Source organism: Musca autumnalis, unplaced genomic scaffold, assembly GCF_047663935.1.
Source record: "Musca autumnalis isolate F117 unplaced genomic scaffold, ASM4766393v1 scaffold_2, whole genome shotgun sequence".
Lineage (NCBI taxonomy): Eukaryota > Metazoa > Arthropoda > Insecta > Diptera > Muscidae > Musca > Musca autumnalis.
Window position 1 is genome coordinate 162,899,704 of NW_027411755.1, and position 13,268 is coordinate 162,912,971.

The 13,268-nt window shown below is 37.5% G+C and overlaps 1 protein-coding gene and 1 long non-coding RNA gene across 2 annotated transcripts in view; one reads left to right on the forward strand and one right to left on the reverse strand.

The window, feature by feature from the left end:
- LOC141394801 (protein eyes shut-like) overlaps window positions 1–13,268 on the forward strand; it is a 423,861-nt gene that overhangs the window by 294,615 nt on the left and 115,978 nt on the right. The window contains 1 exon segment of the mRNA XM_073969695.1: window positions 4,002–4,354. Within this exon segment, the coding sequence (XP_073825796.1) occupies window positions 4,002–4,354 (353 nt within the window).
- LOC141394803 (uncharacterized) overlaps window positions 1–13,268 on the reverse strand; it is a 340,204-nt gene that overhangs the window by 229,458 nt on the left and 97,478 nt on the right. The gene's annotated exons all lie outside the window — the stretch shown is intronic.

The following is a 13,268-nucleotide window of genomic DNA, read 5'->3' on the forward strand; positions in this document are numbered from 1 at the left end:
CTATTAGTGAAAAAGTTGTTGCAACGGAATATCTTCCTTATTGCGTGAAATTTGGACGAAAATGACGAAGAACTCAATCATTTTTTCTTCAACATTTCCTATAAAACCATAAAAAAATAAAATTAGAATAACATAATTTTTATATTTTTCGTCACATTTTCATTGCATTTTTGCAAATAACACGAATACTATAGCTCCAAACTTCACGACTTAGGTTTCATTTTATTCCTCACAATATCTGGATGCTGCTATAATTTTTTTATATATTTTTTTGTAAGTATAAGCGCTATTGTTTCAAAAATATGTTTGTAAATACGTGAAATTATTTAATAAATTTAATTTTTCGCGAATCCATTGAAACTTTTTGAATTTTTTTTGCATATTCTCAAAGGGTGCGAATTCAGTTAACGACAATTGGATATAACAGCTTACTATACTAAGCCGCGATTTTTTTAGAATTTTTTCTAATTAGCATAATTAAAACGGTCATATATTTTGCGCGCAACAATCAAAGTTGGTAACGAAAACAGATTTGGAATGACGATTTTTTTCTTAATCTATGTACCAAAAATCATAGATGTAGTATCAAAATTTTTTTTTGATTTTTTTGAAATGGAAAAGACGATTTTAGACATTTTTGCTGATATGTATATAGCAAATAGAATTTTCTAACTCCGAAAACTCATTTTTTGAGTTATGCCACTTTTTGAGTAAATGAGCGATATGTTCTTTGGTATAAATTATTCAGTTTTCTGTTTATGATTCCTTTGTGAGCAGATTCAAAACTTCTGCAACCTGCTGCGGTTACATCCATAAGGATCCAGGAGACAGGTGAGTGGGGTTAGCTGGGCAGCTAAACAAATGCAGCGTGTCGTGCGGTCGCAACCTACATGCAGAGCATGTGTTGGGAAACGTGCATCAATTCGGCCTTAATATAAATTGAGACGGCTGCATCTTCCGGATATTAACTGGGCTACAATCACTACTCTTTGCCATGGAAGTTGACGTTCTTCTGCAGAGATAGATGGGGGATGTCTCAGAATACATCATTCTCACTGTACCTTTTTAGTGCCTGCGCCACTGCATCAGTATGAATGCTATTGAAGCCTGTTATAGTTTCCGAGAAACAGCTATTTCTTTCTCTAGAAATTTGCAAAAAAAATTATGTATTTTCCACAATTGCGAAAAAAGGTCGTCTTTAGGAGCACGTCAAGCCCCGGCTTTCCAATATTTTAAACTAATTGTTTGGCTTCCTTAGTTGCATATTGAAACTAACAATCAGTGACAAAAATTTGGGTTTCGGCCAGGAAACTGATGTCATGAGGAGGCACCCTAATGCAGTCCTCAGGGTGGCATTCTGGCAGGCTTGAATATTCTTCCACTGAGTAGTAGTTTATCACGGACTGGCCTATTGTTTGATTAGAGGTCAACAAGATTTCTCTGTCAGCACCTCAAGTGCTGCCGGCCAACGACTTGTGAACCTTGTTGCTACTTCTGATCTTGCGTGATTGCGTGAACGACTTAAAAATACCGTCCAGGTGGTGAGCGGTGTGGCAATGGATTTAGCGGCGGATATTTTCATATTAATCAGCAATGTAGATATTTAGCCTATCACATATGTCATCGTCAATAGGACCTGACGACAAGATCATATAATTTTCCGCATACATTACGATCTCTATGGCGTCTGTAAGGTGTGGAATTTCAGAAAGGCAAAGGCAAAGATATCTCCCTGCCATAGGGAACTCTCTGATTCACTCTATGGGTCTTGGACATCTTATTTCTGAATGCTACAAACGACTGGCGTCCACACATATGTTCCCACAACATCGCCGAAGCGACAACGGCCCGTTCTGCTGGTTCAGTCATCGACTGATATACATATGTACATATGTATGTGGCTGTGACGTAATCCATGCTGATTTTGGGCAACTGGGAAATTGCTTCTCATTGTGCGGAGGAGTAGTGCCTCTTGAGTCTTTACTAAGAGGGATATCGGTCTGTACGATTCACATCTGCTGGCATCCTTGCACGTTGGCATCAGTAGCGGGATCACTCTGTCAACTTTCTAGGCTTCAGGTACAGTTTTGAGGACACTTGTAGAATACTTAACTCGGGTTTCTGAGCCAAGGGAAATTATTGTTTACCAGGACACATCATTTATTAGACCGGGTGCCACAATGTTGATGTCTGGTGAGCTGTGGGAATATCCTATTATCCTCTCAGGAGCGTCTTCAGTACCAACTGTAACCCATAGGAAATTTTGTCTGATTTCGGAAAATTCTTTCAACTTTCCGAGAATTTGCAGGAATGGACAGATCCTGCCGCGGTGATTTGTAAATTCGGCGTTCAGAGCTTATGATGTCGTGTTGTCTGTTAACGGAGCTGATAGTGGACATATGGTCTCAGCCAAGAGAAATCACGGGTTGCTAGGACACGTCATTCATCAGACTGGGTTCCATAATGTTGATGTCTAGAGAGCTGTGGTAATCTCCTCTTATGCTCGTAGGAGCGTCCTCGTTCGCCATGCAAAGCGGGAAGCTATCAATTTGCTCGGACAGCTCTGTACCCGTCTGACCATTGCCTAGGACGTAATGCCAAAGCTCGTGATGTTTATCGGACACATAAAGTCTACAATTTCGCTGACTTTGTTACGATGCCCGTAGTAATTTAATTGCAGGAATGTGCAATTTCGGGTGGTGAACAACAACATGTAGTTTTAGTTGCTGCGTTTGTTGTTATTGAGTAGACTGCGATGGTGTCTCGTATTCCGCGAAGAAGATGAATCCGGTTACGAAGTTGGAGACACGCTAGGAAATGTTCTGGCCCAGCAAGCAGCGTGTGAGAAGATCTTGTGGACATCTATGAGAATACCATGTGGTCTTCTATGAGATTACCTAGCATTCTGCTATGAGAAGACTCAACGTAAGAAAGAATACTTTAATGTCTTCCATGGGAAGGATGGGATATATTCTATGAGGATCTTCGATGCGAAGACGATGTGGTCTTCAGTGAGAAGATCATGTGGTCTACTATCGGATGACTTAGAGGTCATCTACTAGAACCCTATGTGTTCTTCTATGAGAAGGCTTTGTTGACATCCATTAGATGACCACGTGGTGTTCCATGAGCAGACCTTGTGGTTGTCTATGAGAAGACTTAAAAGTCTTCCATGAGAAAAATTTGAGGTATTCTATAAGAACTCCTCTAGGTTTTCCTGCAAGATGACATTGTGCCGATCTACGAGAAGGATTTGTGTTCGTATATGAGAATACCTTAGTTTCTTTTATGAGAAGACGCTTTGGTCTTCCACGAGAAGACTTAAAAGTTTTTTATGAGAAGATTTTAAGGTCTTAAGGAGGTATTCTATGAGAAGAAGGCCTAAGGTCTTCTTTGAAAAGACCTAGTGGTCTTCAATGAGAAGATCATGTGGTCTTTTATAAGATGACCTTGTGGTTATCTATTTGAAGGATATGTGGTCTTCTATGAGAAGACCTCAGGATCTTCTATGAGAAGACCTTGTGGTCTTCTAAAGGAAGACTTAAAGGTCTCCTATGAAACGACTTGAACGTCTTCTGTGAGATGACTTGGTGGTCTTCTATGAGAACCCTTGGAGATTTTCTATGGGAAAGCATGGAAGTCTTTAGTGAGATGTGTAATTTAAAAAAGTTCCAGGACAGGATTGTAAACTGAATTCGAAATTTGCTTTCTGGCTGAGGGTATATTTGTAGCAAAATTGACATGTGCTTTTTGAATTATTTAAATTTAAATTCTACAACAAAAACTACAGGCAGCATTTATCGTTTAACTTATTCTCTCATATATTTAAAAAAAGAACAAGAAACGCTACCTTTCAACAAAAACCTACATTTTTTCGGCAACTAACTCTAAAAAGCAACTCCAATTTAATTAATTTTACCATTTAAGCAAAAACGCGCTCTGCAAACAAACACATTTATTTACTAAACTTTTCTTTCTTCTTCTTTTCCTACATTTTTTAGTGTGTCTGTCGTTTCGATCGTCAAGGTGCCCTCTGTGAAACGCCCATCATCATTAAAAATGCCGCTTTCTCTGGCGATTCATATGTCTCGCATCGCATACACAAAGACATACAGCATCATGACTCCTTGGATACCGTACTGCCAATGCACGTTCAGCTAAAGGTACGAACACGTGCCACCAATGGTCTAATCATGTTAGCAGCTGCACAGGGCACCAAGGGTGGTCATTATATGGCTCTGTTCTTGCAAAAGGGTCTATTGCAATTCCAATTTTCATGTGGTCTACAAACGATGCTGTTAAGTGAACTTGAGACACCGGTGAATACAGGTCACGAGATAACCATACGAGCTGAGTAAGTAGAAATGAAAAAAAAAAAACAAATGCAACAGTATTTTTTGGGAGCTTAGCTAACACCGTAGTGTTTAGCACTAACTAATGAGTGAGTGGATAAATGAATAGATGAATGAATGCAAGCAAAGCAGCTCACCAAAAAATGCACACCCAGTTAGAAGTTTGTCCTCGTCTATGCTTTGACAAATTCGGCAATTTGTAGCATACCAAAAGAAAAAAAAATTTCAAGTTTTTGTGTCATTTCTAATTTAAGGAACTTCTTTTATGCGTATTTGAACCAGAAAAAAATCCTTCACTACACTGTGTCATTTATAACCTGTAGTCGCTGGCTGCTTTTTCATAATCTGTCTAATCATGAAATTGGCCATGTCCTGGAACATTTGCAACATTAACACGTTTACTTCTTCAGCTCTAATGACTATCATAAATTTAGTTTTTCCTTAAAAGTTTGTTGTTTTTGTTGCCGGAGCTTAGCAAGCAGCAGTGTTAAAGAGACCCCTTTAGACCTCAGTCGTTTTTACACCCCCACTTCATGCAACTGGCTGGTCCTAAAGGACCAGAAAACATGTTTTGTGTAAGGCTGATTGCTGCTGAGCATGTGTTTGTGTCTATGCTGGATTCCGTTCGTTTACTAAATGATGTTGAAAAGTGTTATTGCACAATGCACCGTGTACCAACCAAATGTGACCACCAACATAAACGAGCATGAGTTGCTACATTTGATATAGAATACCCCTTGCTTGCCACCCACCACCCACAAACTTGCAAAACGAACGATGTAATTATCGTTGAGAAATTAATTTCACTGTTACGTGAAGAACATAAATTGTCCGAAAGTTTATTGGCCAACCAACAAAAAATCAAGTTATTAATGTTTGTCGGCCACCAAGGACATTAGACCGCAAATATGTATGCCAAGGGTTATGTTAGTAGCAGATATTAAGGTCAATTGCTATGCGAAATGGGCTGTAACGTTGCAGAAACAACAACACATTGTGATCTAAACGTTAAGAAATGCATAATTGTGGCTCCGATAGACAATAGATTCTACAGTAATTTGTTTTACCTACACGGAGGAAAAAAGGCCTCTCTAACATATGCGCTATGTCTGCTACGCACGAAAAGATCGTAAGTCTACTTTTTTGGAAATCGCGTTTTTGTTAGAGTATGATAGTACAAGTCAAAACACGTAGTATGAGACAAAAATTGATATTATGTCGCGTTTTTTTATATGTTTTGCCCCTGTCGGTAAATGTCGTAAGTCCACAAAATATGGAAATATGAGTAAGAAAAGGACGTAAGCCCACAGGAGAAGTTATATTTTGAATGAATACTACAGCTAATGTAGTTCATATATAATGATAAACGTCATCCATGGTTATGGTACATTGCAAACAAGCAGCCTATAACTTTGGACGATAATCGAATGATATTTGGCGGAGCCAAAGGACCTAACTTTTGCATAAAAATCTGATAATTTATACTTAATCATTAAATTATTTACCCCAAACTTTACTTAAAATTTCGTACCGATCAAACCACAGTTGCGACCTCCAGAGTCGCTGCAAAATAAGACAAAAATTTAGTTTTTAGTCCATTTCACATATTACGATCCTCACCAACAAATAATGGGGCCTCTTCTGGTCGGAACCTGACTTCCCCACAAAATTTCGTGACGTTCGGTCCATAAAATTGAGGCCTGGATTTTATTAAAATGTTTAATGGACAGACGGACATACATTGTTAGTTCGCTTTATCTCGTCCAAATATGAAAAATGGCAAAGGGGTTCTGCGATAAATATATTGGGAGAGCAACAACAGACGCGTAAATACATACACAAAATTCCACATCGCACAAGAAATACATAACAGACTTTAATGAAAGAAAAACGGAATATAATAATTTATAAAAATTAAATAATAATGTAGTGTCACACTTTTAAAAAGAAGAAAACAAAAATATTAGAAACATCGCACTATAGGTAATTTGGCCTGTTTTTGAGGCAAAAAATAAAAGCGGTGGACTTATGGGCCTTTTATATATTTTAGTGCCTTATATGCAGAAGTAAGCTAAAACAAAGAATTACACAGTAGAATTTCGATATAGCGAACATCAGTTATACGAAACTACGTTTATAACGAACAAAGTTTTGTGTTCCCAAAGAATTTTTCTTAATATATATAGTATTATATAATATTGAAGAGTAGGCTTTAATAAGAATTTTATAGGCGAACATGTTTATATTCTTATTTTACCCATTTTATTCATTCCAACCCAATGGACGCGGTTAAAACAAAACATGGTTATAATTAATTACAATATTGATCCGCCAAAAGATTTTAAAAAACATTGATATGTTCAAAATACTGATTCGACAAGAGACCTTTTTAAATATTATTCTTTTAAATAGGACCAAATAAACCCCGCGATCATGATCCGAAGATAGAACGTATTACAGTTATAATTAACAAAAATGTTGACCACGACACGTCTGTATATTTTTACAGCACATGGTCAATATTTCTTTAAAGAAAATATCTTGTTAGTTTAAATCGGATGCCTTTGTGTTTAATATTTTCTTCACCAAACCAAAAATTAAAAAAAGAAATATTTCTTCTGCAAGGAGGATACCTTCAAACGCAACCAATCGCAACTTGTTAAATTATGTAATTGATTCTGAACCCTTTTCCCAAGATATTCCCGGTGGCAGAATTTCAGACAAAGTTGGACAATTTTGTAAAAGTCTAATATATAAAACTATAATTTTGTAACAAAAAATCTTAGTTTGTATCCTATATAAGGATCTTTTCCGCGGTAACAAACATTTTGAAGAAAATTATATCTTAAACAGAAAGTACACACCGTCACCATTCCACTAAATATCAATGTCAATATAAATTATTAACTAACAAATTGAGTTAAAATTCTGCTCTAAGTTTTAATCTTTTTTAATATTTTTTATTTTGCCTTCGAAATTTTGACTTCGAATTATACCGCGAATTTTGAATATTTTTGAAAGCAAATTGTATATACCTATAATTTCATATGTCTTTCTTCAAATCGAATTATAAAACTCGCGTTATTAAAAGTGCAAAAATCGCCTTGTTGCCTAAAAACCTGTCCAAGTTACCTATAGTGCATCGTTGTACACTTCTCGTTAGTTGTGAAATAAAACACACTCTCCTGTCAAAGTTAAAATCATCAGCGGGAAATCGGTATCCGGAATCAAATGATTATATAATGTAATAAATAGGTACATCCATATTTCAATTAACAATATTAAATGCGATTTTTCTTTGTCTTACATCATATTTCCATTCACCTTTTTGGATTCAATTATAAAATTTCCAATTATAAAATGTATTGGGTTTTAATTTACTAAAAAGCACTATTACTTTAAGAAATCACAAAACACTGATTTATTTATTCACTTTACCTACTAAAGAGCCCACACTGAAAAATAGTCCCGAAGAAATTGCCAAAATAAATCAACCTGCTTTCTCGCAAAAACGACCAAACAGAACAACTAATAATAACCGATTACATATTTCCTTTTTCTCTTCGCTTTGGCTGGTACTTACCCTCTCGTTGTCGCTTCTGCGCCTTCTATAGCAACATACAAATAGCTCTTTATTATAATACAAGTGAGGGCCCTGTTGTTACGTTCTTTGACAAAAATCCTCTCCCCACCCACAAAACAAATCTGTTCTAACATAAAAAAATGTGTTGGTACCCAACAAATAAAATTGATATACGTATGTTACAAAATGTTGCAAAAATATATTTGTTTGGACCCAAACAAACTATGTTTGGATCCAAACATATATTTATTTGCAACCAGCCCAAACAAATATTTGTTTGGATCCAAACATATTTCTAACATATATTTTTTCTGCGTATACAATGAAAACTAAATACAAAATCTTAGCTATTCTGATTGGTTATATCCTTAAAACACAGAAAGGGGGAGGTACCATTATATGGAGGCTATATCAAAACGTGGACCTGCACCGATAAATTTCTAAGGAAAAGTTTTGTCGCCCCAATGAAGATTGAATATCAAATACCACAGTATCATAAGATACTAAGGCTAAAATCTTTAAAATACCGAAAGTACAGTTCTATGGGGGCAATATCAAAACATGTCGGAACAGGGCACATTTCTAGAGGAAAGTTTTGTAGTCCCAACGTAGAGCAAATACAAAAATTTCCGCCATTTCAGTGCGAAAATGAGGCTAAACCCTCTATAATACTGAGAATCGGGAGGTACCGTTCCATGGTGGCTACATCACAACGTGGAACTGCGCCGACAAATTTCTAGGAGAAAGTTTTATAGCCCCTACAAGATTAAATTACAGCCTTTTAGGTGGAATAATTGCCTCAAAAGCTTTAAAATACTAAAAATGGATAGGTACCGTTCAATGAGGGCTATATAAAAACTTGGACATACACCAACAAATTTCTGGAGAAAAGCTTTGCAGCTCCAACGAAGATTACATACCAAATTTCTGCCATTTCTGTGATATAAAGAGGCTAAAAGTTTAAAATAACGAAAAACGGAAAGCGACAAATTTGTAGGAGAAAAGTTTAGTTTAGTAGCCCCAACGATGATTAAATACAAAGCTTCAGCCACTTCGGTGTAACAATAACAAAAACGTTAAAAATACCGAAAATCGTGAGCTACCATTCTTCGATACCGTATTGATGCGGAACCGAGCTACATCGGTGTTGTATTGTTTGTCTGTGTTGGGTCTGTGCCGGGACAAAGGACAACTCAGGACCAATATGGATGTGCTCAGTTTGTCACATCCGCATTCACCACACTCAAACTTCGGTGAGATGCATTAGATCAGCTTCGCACAATTGGGCGCACATGTGCGCTCAGTGAACGCTTCTCTCTCCACACACAATTCAACCAAATAAAAAAGCACGCACTGACACAATGACCCCCATAAAGTGTGCAATAGAAAATGATGGCGACATTTCTGAATTATATGTTGGGAGTGGCTGCATCTTTGGACTCTGGACCTGTGAGAAACTACAACAGGGGCTATATTGCTGCATGCTTTGAAAAAACAGTCCTCAGTGAGTCATTGGCGTCATCAGAATATGAGATTTCCCGTCAGCGTTTTGAGGGCTACACTGGTACTGAGGAAGTATCTTACCAGAATTCAAGGTGGAGCTTTAGCTTTCTTATTACCGCAGTCGGTTTTATACAGGCATACATATTTCGCTTGAGCCTGACTCTAATGACCCGTACATAGAATGTATTTAGTAGCAGACAGGCGTGGAACCGTCGAGTTATAATTGCTTAACGTATACATCCCACCAATACTCCAGGTAATAGGCCCAACATTAGCCCGCTTAGCCCGAAGGTCCTAACCAGTCTTAGGAGACTTTAATTTTCATCATTCGGGCATAGACAATGATAGAGGGTTATTGTGCTGGATAAGTAGATTGATAGCTCTACGTTTTGCATGGTCAATGAGGACGACCCTACCAGAATCAGCAGAGAGTGTTACAGTCCGCCTGATATTACGATCTTGTCACCTGTTCTAACAAATATGGTCAACTGGCAACCCGTCATTTCTCTTGGGTCAGATCATCTCCCCATAATTGTCTCCATCAGCAGACCGCTCGAATTCATCAACTCTGAACACCGCACTTTCATCAACCATTGGAATACTAGGTGTCCTAGTTTCAGAGAGTTTTCCAATCCTCGCTTCAGAGAACTCCCCAACTTTTCTTCAGAGAACTCCCCAACTTTCAGACAGAATGTTCCTGAACATCATCACAGCTACCTGTTGGTCGAACAACCGAAGTATGACCCAATTTCCCAGCAGAGACAGAGGGATTAGCAAATGAGAATGATGAGGTTCGTCGAGCCAACCCCAATGATCCCAAAGGCAGGAAGCTGACGCTCTAAGTTGGCAATAAGTTATTCGGTGGGCACAAGCGGAGGCGCAACATTGGAGGCGCAATGAGTAAATTGTGGGCAACGGTTAAGTCCCTCTCGAACCATGGAAAGAAGGAAAATAAAACCTCAGTCCCGTAGCAGTTATTTTAATCGACAGGTTTTCATACACAACTATCGTTTGATTGCGGTCCCTGGAGTACATCCCCATCAATCGGTGGTGTGCATTCGTATAGGTCATTATTTAAAGTCCTAGTTAAAGCTTAAATAACGCATACGAGGGGAGCTAAAAAAGTTTCTGACCATTTAACATTTTTTTTTTTTTTTTTTTTTTTTTTTTGAAACATGTTTTTTACGCACAGCATCTTCTGGCGATTGCTGGTATTTTTCGGGTTCATAGGCATAGTTCCATGATACGTCACCTGCATCCATCTTATAAACGACTTTTCATATGTGTTCATGCAATATCACATGTTAGTTGGTGAAATAAATGCCCAAGGATACCTCTATCTCACGGTATATAACATGGTGATCTTGCATTACCCTTTCACACACGGCTTAATTTTTTTCTGGCACTACCTCAAAACTTTCGTTTTTAGCGACTTTCGGTCACCACTGAATTCATTAAACCAGTTTTTCATAGTGCTATAGGATGGTACCTTATCAACATACAAAGATTTAATTTGATCGATGCACTCTTGCCGTGATTATCTAGGTCGAAAGTTGTGAAAAATGATCGGACGAAAATGTTCACAAGTAAATTCCATTTTTTTGCAAAATGATTTTTCAAAGTCACTGTAAACAACTCATCACGTGGTCGTACGTCCAACGGTACTGAGAACGGTTATGCAAAAAAATGTCAAAATTTTCAATGGAAATGTAAAATGAAGTCTGCCAACTCTGCATATTACCTAGGCCAGAAACTTTTTTTGTTCCCCTCGTATATCTGTTGAAAGTAACCAAAATTCTCTAAGAGTACCAGCGGTGCAGAAAAAAACAAAACGTTGATTCATTAAATCAACTATTTGATCTTAACAAGATAAAATACGAATGTATGTGCAAAGGGGATAAGAACCTCTACAAACTGTACACTGACATAAAATGCCGCGTTGGTTACTCTAGTGGCAAACCTGTTAGTGCAATACCATCCAAGGCAACCTAAGCTACTGTGTCCATACCAGTGTTGCGAAAGTAGCTCAAACTCAAACGACATAATTATGAGAATGACATTGCAGGATTAGGAAGCATCAGGAATGGCAAAACGCTTTGTTATAGTCTGTCGTTCTACAATGTGCACACCAGCTTTTCGCTGAGGGCATTGAAATCCCAACCCCATGCGAGTAAGGAATCCACAAGGCTATTTACAAAGAAGCTGCTGAGGTGAAGTCTGTGATAAGCACCCTTTATGTGGAGCAGTGGATCATGCTCTTTGACGACAAACACCTTGAGAGCCCTGAATATCAGACCGTGGTCCTGAAGAATACATCTATAGAAATCATGTTGGCTGCCCTCAAATTGAAAGATTAGAAAGCTCAAACAATCGCAGAATGACTCCAGAATTTGTTAGACGATGAGTTCAACATGTGGGGATCAGGTGTGATGATTGTTGCAGATACAACAAACGTGAATACCGGCTAAAAGACAGGGGTTGTAATTCGACTGCAGCAAATGTTCGAAAAATAAAGATCACCCCCACACAAAAGTTCAGCATCACCTGCTGGATTGCGTTCTTCGCGATGACATGGAAAATTAGCTCCATTGATAGACTAAATCGCCAAACTTCGAGTACTTCTTTCTGCTCCATGAAATCATATTGCCTTTGTAAAGCTACTTTTTATTTCTCGACTTCATCCCTCTTTTTATAGAATCGTGGATGGCAAGGACAAACTTTCACATTCGAATCAGGAACATTATTGGCTAAACAGTTTGCAAAACACAATGAGATTTTGTTGGTTGAATTAATTTGGTTAATTTGTTTGGTGGCTACTTAAATCCAGTTATCTGTTCGGTTTTCTTCTTCTTCAGCTTCTGTTTGTATTTGTTACTTGCCGATAAGAAAGGATTTTGATATTTGCTTTAGTTATTTTTTCAGCAATTTAACTAAAGTTTTTCTTCGTGTTTTTTTATTTTTAAGGGTCTGTCTGGTAGGGAGGAGAGAGTAAATCAATCAAAAGGTTGAAGTTCATGATTAGTTCAAGTCAAAGGTTTTTTCTTTTTGTTTACTTTTTTGTTTGTGGTTAAGTGCAAAGTTTGCTAATTCTTTGCGGCCTCTTCTACCCTTCACCAATCCCAATGATGGAAAGGTGAAGTTCAAAGGGAAAAAAGTTTTTGGCAACTCGGTTTTCTTTTTTTTTTTTTTTTTTGAGAATCTGAACTTATTATTGTTGTTATTTAATTATTTATCAATTAGGGAATTAGGAAGAAAGTGATTTTTGCTTCAATGCCATCAACTGAGTGTATTAATTATTTAATGGATTTCAGATACAACTAGGGAAATCGCATTAACTATAGATTTATTTTGAAAAGTAGAGATTATACCTTATTTGGCTGGTCTCTTATGTATAAGTGTATGATAAGTTTGTTTTACTTTGATATGGGAGAATGACTCCCCTTGTTACTTTCATAGTCAATCAATTCAGTTGTACAAATTCCATTTCGCTAGACCAATTGACAGATGTTTCATACTAGAAGAGATTTTTTTCTCCCATATGAATTAGGTCGTCTTTCTCTTCATTTTTTATACCCTACACCACTATGTGGAGAGGGTATTATATGTTGTTTTTGGCCAAAAAGTTTGTAACGCATCGAAAAATTGGTCGTAAACCCATACATATATATACCAAAATGAATGTCTCGACGAGCTGAGTCGATCTGGCTATGTGTGTCTAAACCTGGTAATCACGCTACAGGTCGCAATTTTGATCGGTTCGTCACGAAATTTTGGGTGTTGATGAGGGTCTCGGAGGGGAAGAAGCCGGATAATATTCAGGGGTCGGAATG